Genomic DNA, 23,123 nt, shown 5'->3' with positions numbered 1-23,123 from the left:
CGTCTGAACTTAACTTACAGATACATTTTACCATTAAAGACAGGCTAGCATACCGCTCTTCTTCGGTTCATGTGAAAATAAGAGAATGCAGTGATCGCATTATGAGGCTTGAGGTTGGAGCTTTTAAGCTCTAACTCTAACAAGAGTTACTGTTTTGAAAAAGCAGAAGTTAGAAATGTCTCAAGAGTGTCCGTAATGGCTATGAGAAGTCTATGTAACTGTTTAAAGCAATTTCCTGTTAGATACACAGTGTGAAATATATAATTGAATTGAAAATTTTATATATTACAGATTTTATTTAGCCAAACATAGTGGGCGACAGCTGACACTCCAGCATCATATGGGTTCTGCAGATCTCAATGCCACTTTCTATGGGCCCGTTAAAAAGGTAAGGTGTCAAGATTATGAAAATACTGTCTTTTTTTAAAAAATGTAAGCAAATACATATTTGTAATAACTTTAGAACTGTGTAAAATAAAAGCTTACCCATTGATAATAGAAGAAATATGCCTTCCCTTGGCTTTGTAGTCTGATTCTTCCTTTGTAGCTGTTTTGTTTTCACTGTTTTTCCCCCCAGTAAATCTAATTTGGATGCATCAGTCAGTATCGTTCTTTGTTAACCTCGCAGAGAAATAGCAATTTTGATCTTAAAGGAACCTCAATGGTTTGAGTGTTTGTGGGGGTTTTGACTGTGAATCAGTCTAAAGTGAAATTAAACTTGTTTCTCTTTAGAGTTTGTTAATGTGAAAGTACTGTTAAGCCAAGTTCAGCCTGCTTTTCATCTGCACAGTGCTAGCAATGTGAACAACATTTTTTTCAAACATGAGAATCTTAGAGGAGTTTAGAAGTACAATGTTTAGTGTTTATGTCTATAAGAAAATAATTTGATGGTGATTTAGACCAGTTTTAAAATGCTAAACTGGAAGTAGTAATGGCGTGATGTTTAGGAATGTATGACAATGCAAAAGGAAAACAAAATTCTTACAACAAAGTATTAATAATGTGCATTTGTGGGGATGTTCAAATTGTATTACTGTAGGGTAAATATTTTGATAATTTTAAAGGTAAGAATGAGAAAACTGGAGGGTGGGCAAGCAGTGGAACAGGGGCCAGCCAGAGAGGTGGTAGAGTCTCTGTCTTTGGAGATGCTCAGTATTTGACTGGACACATCTAAGCATCTTGCTCTAGATGGCCTGGCCTTGAGTAGTGACTCACGCAAAGGTGGGACCTACAGAGGTGCCAGCCTCGGGCACCCTGTGATGCCAGGACAACTACTGGAGAGACATTCTGTTGATGCCACCAGGCATATACTAGTCTGTCCCTTGTGTAGACAGGTCTCCTAGATAAATATTTTGCCATATAGCCTTTGTCTTACTGAGGTAAAATATTTTGCAGTGGAGAATAATCTAATAGTAGTTTTGGAATTTTAAAATAGGAAGATGGCTCAGAGGTTGGCGTAGGAGGTGCCCAAGTAACTGGCTCAAATACACGGAAGCACATATTGCAAGTCTCCACTTTCCAGATGACGATATTAATGCTCTTTAACAACAGAGAAAAATATACATTTGAGGTAAGTGTTGTGGTTTTCTCACTTGAACTGTTCTAGGCACGCTCTTTTCTCTTGAACAGATCTTTGAAGATCAAGTGCCTCACATTCTATTTGAATGGGGATCAGGCCAGTAAATACAGGAAGCAGATCATTAGCAGTGCGCCTGGGAAGCAATCCTAAGTGAGGAAATTATTTGGGAACAGAAGTTTTCAAAAACACAGAAGAGTTGTGTGATTTATTCCTAGGCCATACAGCTATAGAAAAGCTGAAGTTGGAATGCAGCAGGTGGCTCCATTTGCTCATTTGATCTTTGAAAAACAGGATTTAGAGGCCAAAGGATGGAGAAGGGTTTGTTTCCTGGCCTCTTAAACACTCAAGTGCTTAAATTGGCAGGCTGGAGTGAGCTGTGGGATGAATCCAGGAACTGTCATCCTTTCTCTTGAGTGGGTCAGCCAGAAAGGACAATGAAGAATGCCCAGATAGATTCTTAACAAGGAGACTAGAAGGGTATTGCTAGGAAAGGTTCAAGTGGTCAGCTGATAGACGATGATGAAGGCTTTAGGAGTAGTGGAGGAGGATCCTGTAGTGTGAGGTTTGAGGATTGTATTGTTAATGTCAATTAATATTCTTGGGTTTGGCATTGTCTTCTGTTTGAGAGAGCATTGGCAGCCTTGAAAAGCGCTATGGGTGCAGTTTGAAATGGAGTGGATTTCCAGGTTTTTTTCAGCTACTTTTGACTGCGCTATGCATAGTAATCATTTTGCCTTTTTGTTTGGATTTTGTTTTCAGCTTATTTGGCATACTTCTGACCTGTTAATGAAGAATGTTGCGTTGAAACGGTCTCAGTTGGGATTAAGAAAGGCAGCGTTTGATAAGAGGCTCTTAGTAAAATACTCATAGCTCAAAAAAAGATTATTTTAGAGCACAAAGTCCTGTGTGTTGTGAAATTTGTTACAGGAGCATTACCGCTTTGAGTACTTTCTCTGCAGAATACTGGGGGGGTGACAGATGGACATGACTTAACAGCTTATTTTTTCTTGGAAGTTGATGCCGGGCTGGTGGCTACCTTATTCCACAAAAATGTAGGCTTTATAAGTAGTAGAGCCTTACCTGTATATGAATAAATAATACTTGGTAGAGCAGTGAAAAATACATTTTTTAATATATGCTTTAAGTTACAGTTTATATTACTAAGACCAGATGATAGAGCAATGTCCGTGTGCTTCTAGGTTGTGTTTTGTTCAATTCTGGTTTGGGAGTTCTTTTACTCTGCGTCCCATTGTAACTAAAACATTAAGAAGGCATATTTGTTTTGTTTGGTTTCTTTGGTGAAGTGTCTGGGAGTTGTCTTTAACTCCAGCCAGGAAAGCTTATGAAAACTTAAGAGTAGAATGACTTTTATCTTTATTCTTTGGTTATTGAATACATGATTAATTGCTGAGTACTGGGCAACTGTTATTTCTCTGTCATATCAAATCAGTGCTTTTACTGCAACATAACGTGAGAGATGACTTGTGGTGTGTGCTTGTGTAAGCATAAAACTGTCTGATATACAAGTGTTTCTGCAGGTTCACAGCTGAACAGATTAACTGGAAGTCGCTTCAGAGTTGAACAGATGTTGCTGTTTTGTTTTGCATTCAGTGTGATTATTAATTGCAAACTTGACAAGATCTACACAATAATCGTAATAGCCATTAAGCCATGTGATTGAGAGAAAAATGTGATAATAATGATGCAAAAATTATGCATAAGATGCTACAGAAACTTAAAGGATTATTGGTATAGCAAAATTCCTTCACAAAAACATTACGAATTTACTGTATCCCTCCCTGTACAGCAACATTTATATATGCAAAAAGAACTGGTGGCCATATGGGTCTAGGTTAGTGCTACTTGAATTTAAGAGGAAGGATCTTCATACAAGCCTTCAAACAATGCTAATTTTTTCGAAGAATTCAATTTCTTCGAATCAAGTCTCATCTAATACTCCAAATATTTTTCTGTTAGTTTACAGTACATCTCGGTGTTTAAAAAGGTGAAATGCACAATTTTTTAATGATAACATGGAAAATAAGGGGCACGTTTTTGCTTCTTTCTTTAGGTTTAACAAATGAGAAATACATATGCAACTGTGATAGAAATAAAGTTGTTGAATAATTCCACAAAAATGAGAGATTAGAATTTAAAACTGGCTTAACTGTTTTCTTCTCTTTTGCTGATCTCAGCTTTGGAAGATAGACATGTTGAAATCTGTAAATAGAAATACAAATGCTTCCCTTTTTTGTCATTTCAACAAAATGTCATAATGCTTTTCCCTGTAAATTTCTTCTCATTTTCCTTTTAATAAACTTTTTTTCTGGTGTAGAACCAGACAGAGGCAGTTCCATACCTAGAATCTTCTCTTTTATAGCCTCCAGATAGAGCTCACTTGGCAATATTTTTAGAACTAAGGTTGTGTAATCAGTACTGCTCTTGTGCATAACTCTGGTGTGGTCTTTAAAATAAGACATTTAGGTGGTGGGGAAGAAATGTGTGCGTTTTTCACTGTTATATTTTTACATAGATATTTGATGTATTTTGAAAAATTATATGCTACAGACTGAAGGAAAGAGAGCACAGGAACATCTGTTATCCCCGTTTACATTCACAGCTACACTTTTTTTATCCAACTTGAAGTTTTTGCCTGCCTCTGAGGCAGCATATTGCAGTGCAGTTCTTCCTGTGGTTCTTGTTGTAAAGCTAACTTAGAAATTCTGAAACCTAAGTGGTTCACATAGATTGGTGGCTGAGTTAGAATGCTACAGAATGAAGTAAAATAAACACAGAAATACCTAGTAATTAGTGTAAGGATGAGTAGCATCAAAAAAGTCAAATTCCATTTTAGATCTTTGTTTCACTTTCATCAAAAGCATAGTATATCTGTTTCCTTGTAGAAGTAATTTAGATTTGAAAAGATTAATTTTAGGTGTTGATAAAAAAAATCAGAGTTTGAGAGCCTGCATGTCACAGGCATTACATCAGTAATAAGCTGGTTTTGGTTTGTAACCTTGAGGCTTTACATTTACCTAAGTCCTGTAATCTAAGTGTCACCTTCCTTTGGTTTGTTTAAATTTATGCTGATCAGTCCACTTCAGTAAGACTGTTTGTTGTGACCACGTGGAGGATTATAGTGTTTTGGGGTTGTGGGTTTTGGTTTTTTTTTTTAATATTACTTTGTGCTGGATCTAGGAGAATAAAACAGTGTGAAGGTGAAAACTTAACTAAAGTAACAAATGAAGAAGTAGTAACTTTTCTGTGAGCTACTTGGAAAGAAGCATTTTGATACTAGCAAATAGTTAAAATACATGGATGCACATCACTTGAAATAGTATGAATATTTCTGAATGCATTATGCTAAGGATACTCTTAGATAAAAAATGCTTTATTAGTTCCCGATCATCCATAAGCAGTATGTATCAAAAATTCTGATATTTTTAAATTTTAGACTTACTGATTTTTTTTTATTTACCTCATTCAAATGAATCAGAACTTGTACCAAAATCACATTTTCACATAAAGTCAACGTTGTACATGTGATATTGGGTCTGTAGTTGAAAAGTGAGGCATATTCCGCCTTGGTGTCACAGAGACTTAGTGAGATATTGTATATGAGATGCGCTGTAATTAATTGCAGAGTCCAAGTAGAGGCCAGTACATCCAAATTATTTTTATTGCGTGTTGTCAGTGGTGGATGACCACAGAAGAGTGGCATTTATTTTTCTGCATTGATTTTTAAAAAACTTGAGCACACCCAAGAAGTAACATAATTTAATAGAACCTGGTTGTACTCTGACGTTTGATTTTTCTGGTCACAGTTCAAAGAACTTTTAACAAGTTCTTTACAGTTCTTTACAGATCGTAGCATTTTGATCACTGGGAGTTGTTAGTGCTGTTTTTAGCCTGAAGGTCGTTGGTATGACTTGTGTGCCATGAGAACTAGGAATTTATGGGGGCAGTGTAAGAGCTGGACACTGGCCTTGGAACTGAAAGTGGAGATGCCGAGAAAGTGACAGCTCTTGTGGACAGTTGTGTGTCTGTGAGGTTTATTTTTTCTATTTAGTAGTTTGATCTTCAGCTGCTAGAGGTCCCTCGAGTCTGAACGGGAATGTGAAATCGGAGATGTCTGCAGTTTCCTCAAAGTAGAAAAAGGAAGAGAAAGGCTAAAATGAACTTCTAATGAATGGGAGCTCAGTAAACAAGTTAAGTTAGAGGAAGCAGTAGTAGTTGGCCTGCTCCTAGAGCATGTTAAGACATCATTCTACATCTAGTATAATCTGATTACTAACTCATGATCACTAGTGACTTACCTAACATACAGCTTGCAGCTGAACTCCTAAGTATACCGACAGAGATGCAACAAGTTATGTGCATGTTTTTACAAACATTCTTCTTCAAAGTTCATACCATTTGATGCACTATGATATTTGGGGTTTTATTTCACCTGGAGAAGTCCTAGCCAAGGGCATCTGGGCTGTAAATAAATTGTTTCAGGTTATTCAGAAAGGAGATGTAATTCATCAAGAGCATCTCTCTCTTACAGTGGCCTTGTTTGCTTCCGTTTGTAAAGATTTTATTTTTAACAGTGCTCCTGAATGTAAAAACGTTTACACAGTTTGTCAGAAATGCTCATGAACAGCATGGATGTTTTCCATCACTGAATTACTTAAAAGGTTTGTTTTCACTCTGTTCGGCAAACGTTGGAAGCAGTGAACAAATCCTTTCAGCCTTCTCAAAAATGACAGTGACATGAAGCAGCTGGTTATTCATTCTTCTATTTTCAACTCAGGATGACTGTTTACGTGACGGAATTTACTGCCTGTGCATTGACCCAGGTGGATCATTTTGCATATTATGTATTGAGACTGTGCTACTGAATTAATTCTAACCTTTCAAGCCCCACAGCTGCTGTCATAGCAGTAGTATTTTGCACACTTGAAGGTGTACATTTAAGCAGTCAGTGCTGCTGTTTGCAAAACATGATGCATCTGCTGTAGCCATAAACTAACTAAGATATCTTTCTTTAGGAAATTCAACAAGAAACAGATATCCCCGAAAGAGAACTGGTTAGAGCCCTACAGTCCCTTGCATGTGGCAAACCAACACAACGTGTTCTCACAAAAGAGCCTAAATCAAAAGAAATAGAAAATGGTCATATATTTACAGTGAATGATCAGTTCACATCTAAACTACACAGAGTCAAGATTCAGACGGGTAAGTGAGCTTTATATTCTACTGTGTTGTAGTCCTAAAACTGCCTTAAAATGTCAAATTATCTTTTGCAAGATTGATGTCTAGACATGTGAACAAAAGAAAATAGTATTTTTTTGTTGATGATCAGTTGCATCAAAATGAAAATTTAAATACTGAGAAAAGCGTGGAAGTCATAGTTAAGCCTTTTACTTTACAAAATTTGTAATTATCTCTTAAAAGGAAATGTTGAAAGAGAAATAAAACTCAGTAAAATTAAAAACATGCTACTGATCGATTTAGAAATAGAAACATTGCCTCATGAGTTGTTGCACTGCTGTGAAACTGAGTGATGTTTTTAGCCCATACAACAGTAATTTGCAAGTGCCAGGTAGCTATAATGTATTTGGGCTTAACAAATAAGAAAAACGGATTGGTATGATACAACTTCATTAGCTCATAGAAATGCTGGTTTGTCTTGTGCATAAGTAATGTTGATACCTTTTTGTCTGGAAAACTCTCTGGAAACAATTTCTGAGTTGTAGCATTGCTGTGGATATACCTTATAGAGCGCTGGAAAATTAGTTCTGAGTTTTAGTACATCTAAAATATTCTCTGACTTTGCAGATCTCAGTACATAAAATATACAGCAGCACTGGCAGTGTTTTAAGTGCAACATAGGTGATTCACGTGCTGTTTGTCACATGTGATATAAGTTCTGTGCATCACTCTGTTCAGGGATGTAAGCATGTAAAACCCGTTAGTACCTACTAATTACATTACGTTGCGTGTGTCCCTCTGCGTGAGTGATAGCTGGGCTCTCCTCAGGCGCATGCAGAGCGCTGTGATGGCAACAATTTGCCATGTCTGCAGAATTTTTCTGGTGAGCAGGGGCGCAGCAGCCAAATGAGGATGTTAAGAAACCTCTCATCAGGACCCAAGGCACTTCCCTGGCATAATCAAAAGTAAATTCTGTGACATCTATTCGAGGTTTAGTGGAATTCTGCGTTTTCATTTCCACTCCGCAAATGTCTGTGAATGGGGAATATGACTGGGGGCTCGGCACGGTTTCAGAGCAGATTTGATACTTGTGGTTTTATTTTTCTGTATCTCTTTAAAAGTGATAAATACTTGGGGGTTTTGAGTGAAGAAGGGTAGGGGGCAAAGTGGTGTAGTGGTGTGGGGGGAGGGCTTGATTATGACAGCTCTTGGGTGAAAGGGTAAGAAAAGCTAGAATAAGGGCAGAAATAAAACATAAATAGGAGAGCAGAATACAAAGAATGTAATGAGTTGAAGAGGATAAAGTTGGACTGTTTCTTCCGACTGATGAACTTCCAAAGTTTGTAACTAGTTTCTGAAGTACACTTTCAATCCTTTTTCTGTTTTAATTAATAGATTATTTGTTATATTAAAGGGAAAAATATTTAATGGAAGCGGGGGGGTTAGTGGTGCCAGTAAGCAGATTTGCATACTGTTCAGATTTTAACATAGCAATAATTAAGTAACAGATTGTTACCTTGTCAGTTGCTATCAAAATATGCCAGAAGGTGTTAATATGTTCTGGTGGCTTTTCATTAAAAAAATCAAGTTTGAGAATGTCAAAACTCAGGAAAATAGAACTTGATGTCTAGATGAAATAAGTAGTGAAGCTAACACACAATGAAATTAATTTTATTTTTGCTAACATGCTTTACATTCTGCTTCTTTTCTTTAAGTTGCTGCCAAACAAGGAGAATCTGATCCAGAAAGGAAAGAAACAAGGCAGAAAGTAGATGATGACAGAAAACATGAGATAGAAGCTGCTATAGTTCGGATAATGAAATCTAGAAAGAAGATGCAACACAATGTGCTAGTAGCAGAGGTATATTTACTCATATGATACGGGCTGGGGAATTCTTCTTGCTTTTCCTGTTAATTCATGAAAGTTACACAGCTCTAATGTGATTCTGAAAGGCTTTTGAGAGATGCTGTATTAAATCCACCCTTTTGTTCTTTCTCCCTGTGTATGTGAAGACATCTAAATCCTTACCCATCAGTTTAGGCTGTACCGTTGGGTGTATCTAATTTTCATTCCTCCTTTTAGTGCTATTATGATGTTACCAAATTCCTTGAAATAAGTTGGCAACAAAAACCATTGTATTTAACATTAATTATTTTCTGATTTGATCTTGTTACTGACTGTTGCGTCCAGGTTTGAGCAGTTTGAGCTCTTGGCTGCTCTTAACTCCTAAGTTCTGACAGCTTCAGGGATAGTTCCCATTGTCCACTTTTGAACCCCCTTAGGGCTCTGCAGTTGAGAGCATTCTCAGGTTGGGACCATGCCTCTGCGGAGGTCAGTACTTGGAATCGTACCCAGGGATGAGCAATCAACTCATCAGGGGCTAACAACTGTCAGCAGTTTGCAGACTGCTTCTTATGCTTCATGGTTGTAGCCAACCCTGTCTAAATATGTTTTTTCTGACTATTTGGTTTGGTTAGGCTACTTAATGATCTTACTTGCCTTGTGGTCTTATATTAATTGGTTTCGATCTTATGTTTTAGGTCACTCAGCAGCTGAAGGCCCGATTCTTACCAAGTCCAGTTGTTATTAAAAAACGTATTGAAGGACTTATTGAGAGAGAATATTTGGCACGAACACCTGAGGATCGCAAAGTATACACTTACGTAGCATAAAATGCGTTCAGAAAATTTGATTTATTCTTGGACTATACTCTTCGCATGAACTGGGAAGTTCTTTTAAATCATTAATATTAAAGACGACCATCTCTTCTATTAAATTACAGTACATGTTCTAGACCATTCAGATCAAGCCTTTTACTCCTTTTGAGAGTTTTCAACATCAATTGATTGAGCTTCAGGCTTTTCAACGTTATCCCTGTAGAGATCATCCTTACAATACTTCGGGAAAATGTGAATGTGCCGCGTTTGTTTTCAATACTGTATGAAAACAGAAAAATAAAATCAAATTTAGAAAATACAGCTCATTTAAAAAAATAAAATTGTTGGAATTTCATATCCCCAGATCTTCAGTGTTGATGTAAATGTGTTTCTGTAGTGTTGCTTAGCACTTCGCGCATTGTATAAGTTGGGTTTAAAAGAAACCACAACTGGTAAGGCAAAATTCCCAGTTATATTGCTCTGCTTCAAATGTTTCTTTAACTAGCCATGTTTAATTTAAATATTTGGTAATCTTTTGAAGACCCAAGAAGACAACTTGAGCATGTTTCACTCTTCCACCTGCACTCACTGTTCCAACAACATGATTTAGGAACTTCTGGGGGCTCAGAAAAGACCGTAATAATTTTGGCTTTCCCTTCTGTAATTTGAGTTCTTCTAAATTAAACTCTATATTGATTAGGTTTGTTCTGGTTTCTTTATAGAAAAAAGGAGAAGATTTTAGTGTGTATAAACTGTATAATAATTTTTGCTGTTGTACTCACTGCTGATAGTGGATTGTACAGGGCGATGTTTTTATTTCACTAAATGTAGACAAAATAAATTTAAAATAAATGGATTTAGTGTACACAAACAACTAATTCAAGTGTTTTAGAGTACAGGGTTGACAATCTCTTGGAACTAAATACTGTCCCCTGGGGAAACATACTGGGATTATATTTTGTTAATAAACATCATATATGGATCTGTAGCCCCAGGGCTTCCCATCATAAGTGCATATTTCAGGAGATTAAAGTGAAACCAGTGTGCACTATTTGTTTTTAAAAATGCATTTTAAATGTGTGCTGGTTTTGGCTGGGAGAGTGAATTTTCTTCATAGTAGCTGGTAGGGGGCTACGTTATGGATTTGTGCTGAAAACGGCATCGGTAACAGAGGGATGTTTGAATTACTAGTGAGCAGCACTTACAGTCAGGGCCTTTTCTGCCTCTCGGCCCACTCTGCCAGTGAGCATCAGGGGGTGCACGAGAAGGTGGGAGGGGGGGACAGTTGTGACAGCTGGCCACAGCTGACCTAAGCAATATTCAGTTGCTGTAATGAAATTTTTAGTTCTTACCCTGGAACTTTTTTCTTCTTGTCAGTGTGCTGCAAAAATACTTTAAAAATCGCAGTTTAGTGACATCATTATTCTCATGGTTAGAAATTGTGTGCATTGTACTGCAGAATTTTTATTAAACAGTATTTTTGATGTTCCAATGCACGTATTACACGCTTTCTCTGCTGTAGCTATTTTTCTGTTTTAATTCAAAACAGTATTTTATTTTATGTTTTGGTTCACATTATTTTCATCCATAGATGCTGAAAAATATAGTTGGGATGGGCTTCCCAATGTGTAGATCTTGAGTTGAAACAAAGAAAAACTTGGTTGTAGAGCACTAAGATACTGCCAGAGCATTTCTTAATTAGCTTTATTAAACAAATACGTGGTGATGGTGTAATGTAGCAATGATTTGGAGAGTATTTTTCATAATGTGTCCCCACTTTCACCCCTCTCCAGCCTGTTAAGATACAAATCCTGTAAATTGCACGGTAGTAGGGTATTTCTCCTACAGAGAGGCACTGGAATTAGGGTGATATTTTAGCATGACTAGTCTGAAGCTTTTTCTGAGAAGCTTTATTCAGTTTTATGGCACACCCCCAGCACACGCAGAGACATATATTAGCTTTTATAAGTTATCAGAGGGGAGGTTACTGAGGGATGTTTCTGCCTTTGTTCATCAAGAATTTAGCCCCAAAAGAAAATAGCTGGGCTGTTGGCCGTTCCAAGTATGTATTTGCTCACCCTTATTAAAACACCTGTGTGTCTCTGTACAGTATGTACAAAACCTCGATAGAAATGTCATTTATTGTTTAGCCATAGAACAATACTAAATGCAGGTTGGATGACATCTGGGTTTTGGATTGTCATTAAGTCATCAGAAACTTCTCAACATTTAACTCTGCTCCGTGTACCAGTATAAAGATTTTCTTTTATGCGTATCTTAGTGGCATGAATGTGATAATTGCACGTAAATGCTTTCCCATTGCTCTTCAGGGAGAAATGGGTTCACGTCCTTTTCCTTGTGAAGCTTTTAGAGATATTAGTGCTGCTATCCGTGACAGGAGGAATTTGCCCTCAGCGTTGTGATGGTACTTTTGCTGTGCGTCGCCTGAAGCTTTCGGCCACAGGTGGCTTTTGGAAGTGCTGAGCCTGAATGCTACATGACTGACTGTATAATTACATGTGTAAGGGCGGTTTTGTTACAAGCTGTGTGGGCAAGAGTGTTCTTCAGTAACATGTGCTAAGAGTATTAGTTTCCATTTTAAATTTAATAGAATTTTGAAGACACTAATTATTCAGGAAGGGGCTTTTTCTGAAGCCACCTTTTGGAAATACATCCTTTACCATTGGACAGTGAGGTCATGATACTGAGGATTTAAAGATGAAGAATGTGAAAAGTCTGGTCAGAGAGAACAAGACATCACTAGGACTCTGAGTAAGGTGAGTTTGTTGCTTGTGCCTTTAAGTTGTTTGCATACCTTAAGTGAGATTTCTTTTATAGTCCATAGTAGAATTCTGCTATGCCTTATCTAATTTCATTTTTGCTTCCTTTCTAATTTTCACTTAAAACATCTTTGTAATTCGTTAGAATTTCTCAGTAAGTTTGTAGTTAGGTGTATGAGTGTAGTTATTACTAAGTTTCGTTTCTTTGCATTGATGGGCAGTTAAATGCAGTAACAGCATAATAAGCATGGAATTTAATTCTTCAAATAAAAGTTGGGTTTGAGTTTCATAGCTATTTGGAGGTACCATGGGCATGTACTTTCCTTGTAGACCAGTTTCTTTTAAAGGGTTGAGAGTACATTTTTACCATTCATAAGAAATCTCATTTGTATTCCTGATTTAGTTCTTGCTCTTTTCAATGTTGGCTACCTTTACAACTTTGATTTGCTCTGTCTTCTAGAATTAATCCGCGCAATTTCCCCATTTGCTACAGAACAAATGAATGTTAAGCATGTCTGCAAGGCAGGCTGAGTCTTGGATGCTAAGCTACTCCTGAATGAAATGTCTCCTTGCTCTCTTTCCTGAAGAGGAACTTTGCCCCGCTGACCCTGAAGCTCTCAAAGTAGTCGTGTCTGTTCTTGTTACCTTTGCTCATTGAGAATTGGCAGCTGCCATAACATTTACTTTTTTGGGGACCTGTAAAAACGAAGAACTGCACTAAATATTCTGGATGACAAGTATTTTTATTCACATGTATTGTAAACAAATTGTACGGTACCTGATAGGTGGCACATACATACATATATATACGGCAATAGAGCCTGTTGTGATGCATGGTTTTGGGGACGTGCTTGCACAGAGATGGGGTTCTTGTTTTGTCAAAAGTAGCAAAAATTGGAGCTACTTGTGGCCTTTAGTTGTATGTCCAAAATGGGTCAGAACCTTTGTAGCTCAGCTGAAAACCCCTTATCTGTGCTTTGCTCGTGATGGTGGTGGAGGCAGGGTGGGCTCTGACCGTTGCTCCCAGTCCCTCCGAGACCCTGGGGCTCACCACGAGGATTTGACAGTCTAGAGCTCGGCTTGCCGGAGTGTGCAGAGCTGGTAAGAGGCGTTTGTGTCAGTACTGGTGTCTAATTTCTGTTAACACTCATTTTGGTGTCTTTGATAGTAAGCTAAATGTGCTCAGTCTGAAGCGTGAGTTTGATGGCTCCTCTGTCTCCTGAAACGTGTCAGGTGAAAGGTTTGTGAAACGCAGAGCTAGCTTTTATCCAGCTTTCTGTTGAATATATACTTCACAGGAGAATAATTCACTTTTCTGTCCTCCAGTACGTTGGGAAGCATTCACAGAGTGTGCCCACAAATGGGATTGGATATTCTGGACCTTTCAGCTGGCTTTCTCCATGTTGTAACTCTGTATCTGGTATGGCAGAAATGAATGTTCATGTAAAAATGTAAAGCTGCTGTTTAAATGAAAACAGTGGCACACCTTTGACAAACAGCTGTGATAAACAGTGCGCCAAACCCACCCACATCGGTGCAGCCCGGCTTGGTTTGCGGGTGCAGCGGTCTCGGTCTCCCCTGCTGCTGCCTTGGCATTAGTACGGGTAGTGTTGGCAAAACGGCATCACTTCTGTCAAGGGCTTGCTTGTTCCTTCATTTCTTTTCCAAAACTGGAACTTTCGTAGGGAGTGAGGCTGTGGGAGCCGGTGTGTGCAGTATCGCCGAGATGAACATGAAGTTTATGGATAGGAAAAGAAGTAACGCTTGACCTTAGAGCAATAATGTTTGATTATTCTTTCTCCTGCAGTTCAAAACTTGGTTTTTTTTCCAGGTACAACAGATGCTGAGGAACCCTCAAAGACTGCTCTTCTGTTCCTCCTCCTCGAAGAGCGGACTGCTGCGGTTCTCTGTGTGCCTTGTCCTTCCAGTGCTGGCAAAGCGCCCACGTTTGATGTGTTAGAAGCTGGAGCTCAAGCTGCAGCGGGGCAGCGAGTGTGTTGTGTGCCCTTGGCAAAGAAGCGTTCAGGCAGCTGAGTGGTGTGTTTGTGACGAGGGGCTGCCCCGCTGGCATGGCAGCCTGTCAGCCGTGGGGCAGGGAGGAAGGTGCATCCCCGGGGAGAGCAAGGGAGGCGTTCCCAGTCCTCAGTGGGGATGGCGGGGCAAAGAGGTGGTTGAACCTCCTGCCAAATGTGGTTTCAGTGACTCGTATTTGTCACGTATGAAGATGGTAAGCTGTGCTGGTAGCTTTGTGGCATCCTGGATGACTTCCAGCAAGGAGCAGGTATCGCTAGGGACGCCTTTTAACCTAGAAAGCAGAGTCCGCAGCACCAGGCTGCTCCAGCAGCAGAAGCCGTGATGATGCCGGCGAGGCGGCCGAGCACACTGCTGCACAGGGGACCCAACGCCTGGCGGGGGGGACTGGGGGGTCCCCACTGGGGCTGGCGGGGGTCCGGCCAGGGCAGGGGCGGTGAGCTGGAGCCCCAGGGATGGCCTCGAGCGGCTGGGGCGCGGGTGCAGCCCCCCATGCTCCAAGGAAGGCTCCCCAGCAAGCGCTCCTGTGTGCTTGCCTGCTTCTCCTTGCCCTGGCCCGAGCTCCGTTAAACGCTGGTAAGGCCTTCCACAAGCTGCGCCTGCAGGTCCTGGCTGGAAGCTTCTCAGGATGCGCTCTGGGATAGCATGGAGGCGGGTGGGAGAAGCAACTTCTCTTCCCATTTAGCGTGAGCTGTTGAAGGATGAGGCAAGCGGCGACTGAGTCACGTACACAACGTCAGGCAATGGAAGGGGATCGCGCTAGGTCTGTAAACTGCACCTGAAGACCGTGGGTTTTCATCCTGGTCCTGGGACACCTTCTTTTTAAGTTATAAAGCGAGGTTTTATATCTTGAATATGTCTCTCACAAGATGAAAAAACTTGGGAGACTTCCAAAGCCCACAGAAGGTGTTGGCGTTAGGTGGTGGTGATAAATACAGTTGTTAGGCTTATTAATTACCTACTCATCTATTTTCCCTCTCTCTGGTGTGAGCACGGTTGGGTAAGGGCTGCGGAGCTGGGTAACCCGTGAGACGTAGCGCACACTGTGGGTCTCGTGCATGCTGAACTTGGAGTGGGATTTAAGGAAATGAATGGGAAAATACTAACAAACCCAGTCTAGACTGGAATCCTGGTGTCTTGAGCAATGTTGTTCCAGCGGCTGGTCTGCAGCTGGGTGATACGACAGCACATGGGCTCATTAGCTGTTGGCTTTGTAAGGGGACAGGCAGGATGGGGATGGGGAGGGAGTTAGCCCTCTCCCAAGGAATACTTCCTGGCCTCTTGGAAATGCCCAGTATCTCCTGTGCATTTCATGGTTTTTGAGTGATGTGTTTGCATAATAAACTATGATTTTGCAGTTTATAGAGGCTCTTAACATCAAGCACTCTGTCGGGCAGCACCACGGTGATGTGTGGCGTGTCGCACCCTTGGTCAGGCAGAGGAGGGACACTGCTGGGTGCCCCATGACGCTCACTGGGTGCTGTGTGGGAGCTGGGCAGCACTAACACCCTAAACAAAGGTGCTCAGGGCAAAGGGGCCCGCTGGTTGCTTTCACACTGAGCTCTTGCAAGACCCCTGTAACGTGCATATTCACTACGGGCGCTTCTCTCCTGCTGACACTACACAGTGCTGAAGTTTTATATGAACAGCACTGTAACAGCATGCTGGCCAACACGGTGGCTGTGCTTCGGTGTGTCATAGCCTTCACTGGGAAAAATGCCTACTGAAATCTATAGGAATTCATCCCAAGCCCCAGGCTGCATGATTTAGGGCTGGGTGCTGAGCGGAGAGAGATCTCGGTTGCTTGTTCCCTTGATGGAACTGCTACTCATGGCGTTCTTGGGTGAAGCTGGGAATTGCATTCCTCCAGGGAAGCAGACCTCACAAAGAAGTGAGCATAAACTCTAGTTCTAGGAAGTCTTGATTCAAATTGAGCTGATGGTCTTTCCTGAGCTGGAACCCAGGTGAGGGACCAATGTCTGAAACAGCATTGCTCTGTGCTTGTCTGTTGGTTCGATCCCAGAATAATATCAACATGGAATAATATTTTACACTAAATCTGCTCAGGTAATAATGTCATCATAAAATGAAGAGCACAAGAAAAATGAGGTTTTAGCAAGGAATTGGTGAATAATAGACAGAAAAGAGTGAAAACGCTGTTCCAAAGGGTAGGAGATAAGCTCTGGGTTCTCAGATCACTGTGCTTTTGCTTTAAGCATCTTTAACTTCTTTGGCACCTTCTGCACTTGAGCTGCAGTAACAGTTGTGCTCTGAAAATCCAGTATAGATGTGGCTTTATTACTCGGGGACAATTATGCTTTCTCTGCAGGTGGGCTGTTCGAATAATGTTTAGTCTGGTGGGTTTTTCACCTTCGTTTTTAATCTTAGTTATTATTCTCATTAGGTAAGTACCTGCAGCCTCAACTGTGGTCACATTGTATTTAACCTGTATGTGGAAAGCTACAGCTTTGGTTCTTGCTTTAAGGAACTTAGTGTATTTACATCTAACGTGAATTCTTTTTATTTTTACGACATTTGAAATTAAGCCAAGTTTTGCAAGGACAGCCTGGCTGTTTCGGGGAAGTACACTCACAACCTGTGGCTCTGCAGCATGGTATTTCTGCCTGTTTCTACTCTATGGCTGTGAGGTTCAGGCAGGTGCTTCTGGTCCTTCAGTCTTCTCATACCAAATACAACCTGACCTTTGTTTTCACAGTTCTTGCCTGCAAAGAAAATCTTGCAAATGTGGTGTGGCTGTAACTAGCGCAGCAGTATCTGCCTGGGTCTCCAGACAGCCTGACGCAGTCTGCCTGCTCTCAGCAGTTGTTCACCCTAAAGCCAGAAGGTGTGATGCTGTTTAGGGGAGACTGGCCTGTTTCATCTCCTCGAGTCCTGGAACTGCTGACCTGGATTAGCTGTGGGCAAGGCAAGGAAATTGTCTGGTGAGATGATAGTCTGGGAGCCATGTGCTCCTGTTTGCCTGAGGAGAAGCTGGGAGGGAAGGGGGATCCAGCAGTAGGTGCAACTTCCATTCACTGTTCATGGATAGCCTTTAGCAGTCTTGTTCTTGGAAGGAAAAAATGACAATGGGAAGCCACATCAGAGTCTGATCGTGCCTTACTATGGCCTTTGAGTTCATGCACAGCTTTTTCTTTGCAGAGATTGCTAGAACATGTCCCAAATCCCAGTAATGCCCAAGCTTCTTAGACCTGATACTTGTTTGCCGTTTGGATATTGCTGCTTCTGAAATTCTGTTAAAGATGAGGCTAATAATCTCCTGCAGCTTGTCTGTCACAGCGTTTGTTATCAACTTAATTATGCAAATCCGCACCTCCAACATAATGTGGGACCCAGGCCAAGGCTGGTTTTTTTAAATTAAAATTTGGGGTATATTATTCTGTTCCTCAGGAGGGCTGTCCTCAGGAAAAGGGAGTAATTAGAAGCCTTCACACTGTGTAGGTCTGACTTGTTCCTTAAGCTGGAGCCTGGACTCGCTGGTGAGCTCACCGTCTCCTGGTGACTTGCTCTTATTAACGCTTGGTAGGGTGCAGTTTCTCTTGGCATCCGCTGCTGGCCTTCCAAGAATTTTGCCTTGAGTTGTCTTCAACAATGCTAAATGCAAGCTGATTAAGTGAACGCTTTACTGGGCCCTGCAAGTCTCGGTTTGGTTTAGATGTGCCTGTTTGGTTTTTGGGGGGTTGTTGGTCTTTTTTTTCTGGAAGGCTTTTAATTCAAGTGTAATTTATATTAAAATTGCTAGGTTAAATCTTTCAGAAATAAGGCCCTGAAGCTAGACACTTAAATCCACGTGTAGGCAAGCTGACAGCCCCCTGGTCCCACATTGACCTGGGTGGGAGGAGGGGGCTTGATGCTGGGGATGTGGGCAGAGGGCTCCCAAAGATACTGTCTCGTGTCAGTGCTGGATTTTGGCTCTGTGTAGTCAAGTCAACAGATGTAACTTCAGGTTTTTTCGGTTTTGAGAGTTTTTTTGAAATATTTTAACCAAACTTAAAACTGAGGAAGAGTCTACCTGTCTGCAAGCACCGTGTAACTTGCAGAGGAAACAGCTGAGATTTGACTGGAGCTGCCTCTGTCAGGTTGTATAAATCCAAACCTCACAAACTTCATGTTCGTGCCTGTGGTGGGGTGTCTGTAGCCAGGCAAGGATGTGCAGTGCCTTTTGTGACACATTGGGAATGTGTCACATTCTAATGGGAAGCTATAAAGGGCCAAGTGCCTTCCACAGCTTTCTGGGGTGTGTGGCACGTGCCCATTGCCGCGGGCCGAGGCTCGCTGCTGATGGCCATCAGGACGGGAGCCTGGCTGCCAGCTCTGAGCCCCAAGCCGGCTAGGAGTCTCTGCAAAGAAACTTGGGCATCTTTGGTTACCATGCACTTATTTGGAAGGTTGTCTACTTTTCCCTGTGTTCAGACTGCCTGAATTTGAACCACCTGAATGACTAGAGCCGGCTTTCCGCTGGTCGTGCTTGCTTTGAGATTTCCCATGTGTGTGGCTGTAGTGCCCATCAGCCATGTAACAGGAGGGGTACCAGCATATGTCAAAGGCATCTATATAACCACATCTCGGGCACCTTAGGGCATCAGGAATGGGGAAGCTGACTTAGGCTTCAGGTTATTTGTTCCTCTTCCCAACCTGGTCTTGCTGCTGGCTCTCGTGATGGGGAGGAAAATTGGAAAGGAATGTAAAACTCAACGGTTGAGATAAGAACAATTTAATAGGTAAGCAAAAACCGCGCACGCAAGCAAACCAAACCAAGGAATTCATTCACTACTTTCCACCAGCGGGTGGGTGTTCAGCCATCCCCAGGGAAGCAGGGCTCCATCATGCATAACGGTCACTTGGGAAGACAAACGCCATAATGCCGAATGTCCCTGCCTTCCTCCTCCTTCCCCCAGTTTATATACTCAATTTGATGTCATATGGTATGAAATATTCCTTTGGCTAGGTCAGGTCAGCTCTCCTGGCTGTGTCCCCTCCTAACTTCTTGTGCCCTCACCCCCCATCCCCCACCCCACCCTCTCAATGGCAGGGCCCAAGAAACTGAAAAGTCCTTGACTTGGTACAAGCATCACCCAGCAACAACTAACAACATCAGTGTGCTGTCAACATTGATCTCACACCCAATCCAAAACACAGCACTGCACCACCTACTAAGCAGAAAATTAACTCTATCCCCGCTGAAACCAGGACAGCCATGATTGTTTTAACCTGAGCTTCGGCAGGGTCATGGTTTGGTCCGTCGCCAGTGACCTCCCTCGTCTCTGTCTCAGCGGGGCTCTCCCAGTCTTGCATTTGCACCAAAGTCCACGTTGCTTGAGGATAACTATTTGCTTTACTTCTGTAAATATAGTCACTAAGTGTACAGGGAAAATGTAGTTTGTCCTAGTTGTCCCTCTGACGTTATGTGCTGTAGTGCTGCCAGGCTGCCTGTTCCCTCAGCCACTGTGGCCAAGTGTCGGGAGGAACCTCTCTCATTTTAGTTCGTATTTTATCTCCTGCGAGTCTTGAAACTCTGTCTTGTCTAGTGTAGTGTTTCTCACGGCCAGAGTCTCAAGTCGCTGGGTCCCGTCAATGGGAGGAGTTGCAGCCCGCTGTACCGATGCTGCTGCCAGGTCGGAGCTGCGGCTCCCGCTGCGGCCGAGGGTCAGCCCTCCCGGTAGCTCGGCAAGGTAAGATAGGCTGCAGCCTGTGGCAACCTCCCCATTCCTCTCCTTTTTATAACTTTTTTGTTTTGTTGGGGATTTTTCCTTTTCTTTTTTTTCTGTGCGTATGTGCCTGGATACCGATTTTGCAGTGTGCAGTGGAGCTTTCCATTTTCTGTGTCTGCTGACAGAGCCTTGCTCGATTTCTGCTCTTTGTTAGCTGGTTAAAGAGAAGAAACAAGAACCATTTGGGAGAGAAATATGCTTAAATAAATGCAGGAGGCTAGATAGCTTTTTGGTCAATGGGGTGTTACTTTCCTCCAAACTGATGATGAATTGGAGTCACAAGGTTTGCAGCAAGAGAAACTCTTTGGAAAAGCTTACTGTAGTCAAGGAGACCTTAATCCTCATTTTTGGCTCAATACTGTCTAGGCTGTAGATAATTGTCATCTAGCAGGTTAATTTAGTATTTTTGGCCTGGTTATAGGCAGAGCTTGAGATTCAGGTAAAATAAAAAAAAATGTCTTTTAGAAGTTCGTAATCCCAAGACATCGCATGTATTTAATGAGGCCTGCTCCTGAGATGCTTAGGTAATTCACACCCAGTCTCTCTGAAGTTAATTATGTGCTAGTATACAAAGCCTAAATCCTTATAAAGCAACTTCCTTTCAGATATTACTATGAACTTATTAAATCCTGTGATGCATCGTCAGTCTTGTTGGTGTCAGCGAGAGCGAAGGGCTCTGAGCACCGCAGAGGACTAGGCACATCTTCAGAATTCATTATGAAAAGGAATTTTTAATTATTTTGCTCTGCCTTTCCACTGTAAGACTTTAAACATATAGTAGGCAGTATTCTCTGAGGCTTCACACAGCGAAGTGTTTGTTAGTTGACTTTATTTTATGCAGGGCTTGCTGTATGGGTGGTAGATGCAAGCGTTGGTGCCTGCCCTGCTGTGACACACGGCTGGCGTCCCCTGCTCTGCCTTCTGATGTCTTGCCAGTCACCGCCAGCTGGGAACGGGGCTCCAATGTGCTTTCTGAGCACCGGATCGGAATTATTTTATTTTGTTTCCCCCCCCTCCCCTCAGCAGAGTGAGTCTTCGCTAAGATTGAACTACTATTTTTCTAATCTCTTAATGAAATTGCTCTTGGCGTGTTCAGCAGGTCACTATGAATAATGTGTTTTTCCGTTTGGCAGCCAGGCTGGAAAGCTGGGGGAAGGGGAAGCAGAGAGGAAGGCGAAGACTCATGATGTTCGGGGACAGCATTTCCCTTTTCTTACAAGATCCAGCAAAAGCTGGCACTTTGTTCTGTGGCAGTCACCCCTTTCCCACCCAAGACCTTCTTGGTGCCTCTGTAAGAAAAGCAGTGAGCGAGGAGGTCTGAACTCACCGGGAGCAACAGCGAGGGCCATGGCATCCTGGCTTTAGTCCAGGGTTTAGGGGTCAATAGATTGGAGACAACGTGAGGTCATGAGATACCCTTGTCCGAGGCTGAGGAGCCTGGCTTTGAGCCCTTCCCTGGGGGCCTTTAGAAGCAAAGTGGAAGAGGAGCAGAGTCTTCCTCTACTGGACAGTGCTTAGCTGGTGGTGGGGCTGCCCTCCAAAGGAGGGGATCGGGCAGAGGCTGACGTTCAGTTCATCTCATGCTCCTCATGGTGGGAGGGGGGGGCGCCCCTGACCTGGAGCTGCTGGAGAGCTTATGGATCTGAGGACCAGGCCTGAAACTGTCACCTGGCAGCTCCATCGGATGGTGCCCACAGGTGAGACTGATGCCCCGTCCCACCCCAGTAAGTGGTCACGGAGGCAACCCGGCATGGTGGCAGGGTTCAGGATCTGGCCCTTTCTGTGTGTAGGCTCAGTTTCTTGGCTGTCGTAAAACCTGGAGACACTTGAAGCGGATGGTGGTTACCTCAGACCCCACCTCTGCGCAGGAGAGATGCTGGTCCCCTTCAGCAGCCTCTGTAGGAGGCACTCGCCTATCTGGAAACCAGTTTGGCTCCCAGTGGCTACAGCGGGAGCTGGAGGGAGACGTGGTATCTGCATTGTTTCCTAACACCCCCTCCTCCCGGCTCACCAATGCTTACTCTCTGCAGCTGCTTTGCCAGAGTTCACATCACCAGTGCTTTATCTTCCTCACTATGATGCTGCTGCTCCTGCGGGATTTTAAACAGCCAGGCTGGTGGGATTCGAGTGGAGTGGGGATGGGGGCCGAGAGCTGTGCACGCCTGTGGCCATCGATGGACTGAGCAAGGACAGCAGCGCGGGCAGCGCTCGCCCCCGCTTCCTGCCCGTGAGACAAAGGGCTTGTGGGTGGGGGGTGCCGGGGGCTCTGCTCCGCGGGAGGGGGCAGGTGCTGGGCAGCTCGGTGTAGCAGCAGCCCAAGGGGGTGGTCACCCGGGGGGGGACCGAGCGTGCAGGTGGGGTGAGCCTGCTCACATGCTTTGTGTTCTCGGAGGCAGCGCAGCATGGCCCTGAGCGCGCTGCCCAGCCCCTAGCAATCTGGTAAATCCTACATCCCTGCATGGGCGCAGTCATCTTCCGAATTCCAAAAATCTTCTGGTATCACATTGCCTTGTGGCAGGCTTCATGACACATGTGGAGAAGTTTTCCTTGCTGGGAAAGGGGCGTTGCTAGCTGCAGTTGGTTCCCTCGCTGCTTTTTGGGAGGGTCCTTTGACCTATGTCTGCCCTTTTGCCCTCACAGCTCTGTAGCATGTCCTGCTGAGTTCCTCCTCCGGGCTGAAGGTGCTCATCTGCTTGCTTCCCTCACTGAAGTGGCATCTTCCATTGCTCCTGTCTTTCTCCCTAAGTCTCCACATCCATCTTATTGAAGGGCAGCTGGAACAGCAAATGCCATTCAAGATACAGATGTGCTGTGGATTTATAGGGTGCCAAAGTACCTTTTCTGTTTCCCTCCTGCTCCTTCCCTAGCAATAGCATAGTTTCAGGTGGCTGCTGCTGGTGGCAAAGCTGCTGCTTTCACCCGACCGCCTGCTCAGCCGCTGGCAGGCTGCTGGGCTGCATGCAGCAGGCACGCAGGGCGAGGATGGCTTTCCCCTGCTCACCACTCGTATCCCCCGCTTTGGCTCTTACTCTGCTCGTTTGCCTGACCCCAAGGCCGTGCCACCGGGGTGCTGCCCCGCTTCGGCACGGTGCTGCCGTGGCCGTGCCAGGCATCCCTGCCATGCCTCCTGCCAGCACAGGGACCCCGAAA

At 43.0% G+C, this 23,123-nt stretch overlaps 1 protein-coding gene across 3 annotated transcripts in view; it reads left to right on the top strand.

Moving 5' to 3' along the window:
- CUL3 (cullin 3) overlaps positions 1–10,134 on the top strand; it is a 58,912-nt gene extending 48,778 nt beyond the window's left edge. For 2 of the 3 annotated variants that reach the window (XM_037406545.1, XM_037406544.1), the window contains exons 12-16: positions 292–388; positions 1,436–1,570; positions 6,613–6,799; positions 8,491–8,636; positions 9,317–9,796. In XM_037406545.1, the coding sequence (XP_037262442.1) occupies positions 292–388; positions 1,436–1,570; positions 6,613–6,799; positions 8,491–8,636; positions 9,317–9,448 (697 nt within the window). In that variant the 3' untranslated portion in view covers positions 9,449–9,796. Of the gene's footprint in view, positions 1–291; positions 389–1,435; positions 1,571–6,612; positions 6,800–8,490; positions 8,637–9,316 lie in introns of all 3 variants that reach the window. The other variant, XM_037406543.1, reaches the window with a different exon arrangement.
- The last annotated feature ends 12,989 nt before the right edge of the window (positions 10,135–23,123 follow it).

This window comes from Falco rusticolus, chromosome 13, assembly GCF_015220075.1.
Source record: "Falco rusticolus isolate bFalRus1 chromosome 13, bFalRus1.pri, whole genome shotgun sequence".
NCBI lineage: Eukaryota > Metazoa > Chordata > Aves > Falconiformes > Falconidae > Falco > Falco rusticolus.
This window is presented reverse-complemented; position numbering and strand designations above follow the sequence as displayed.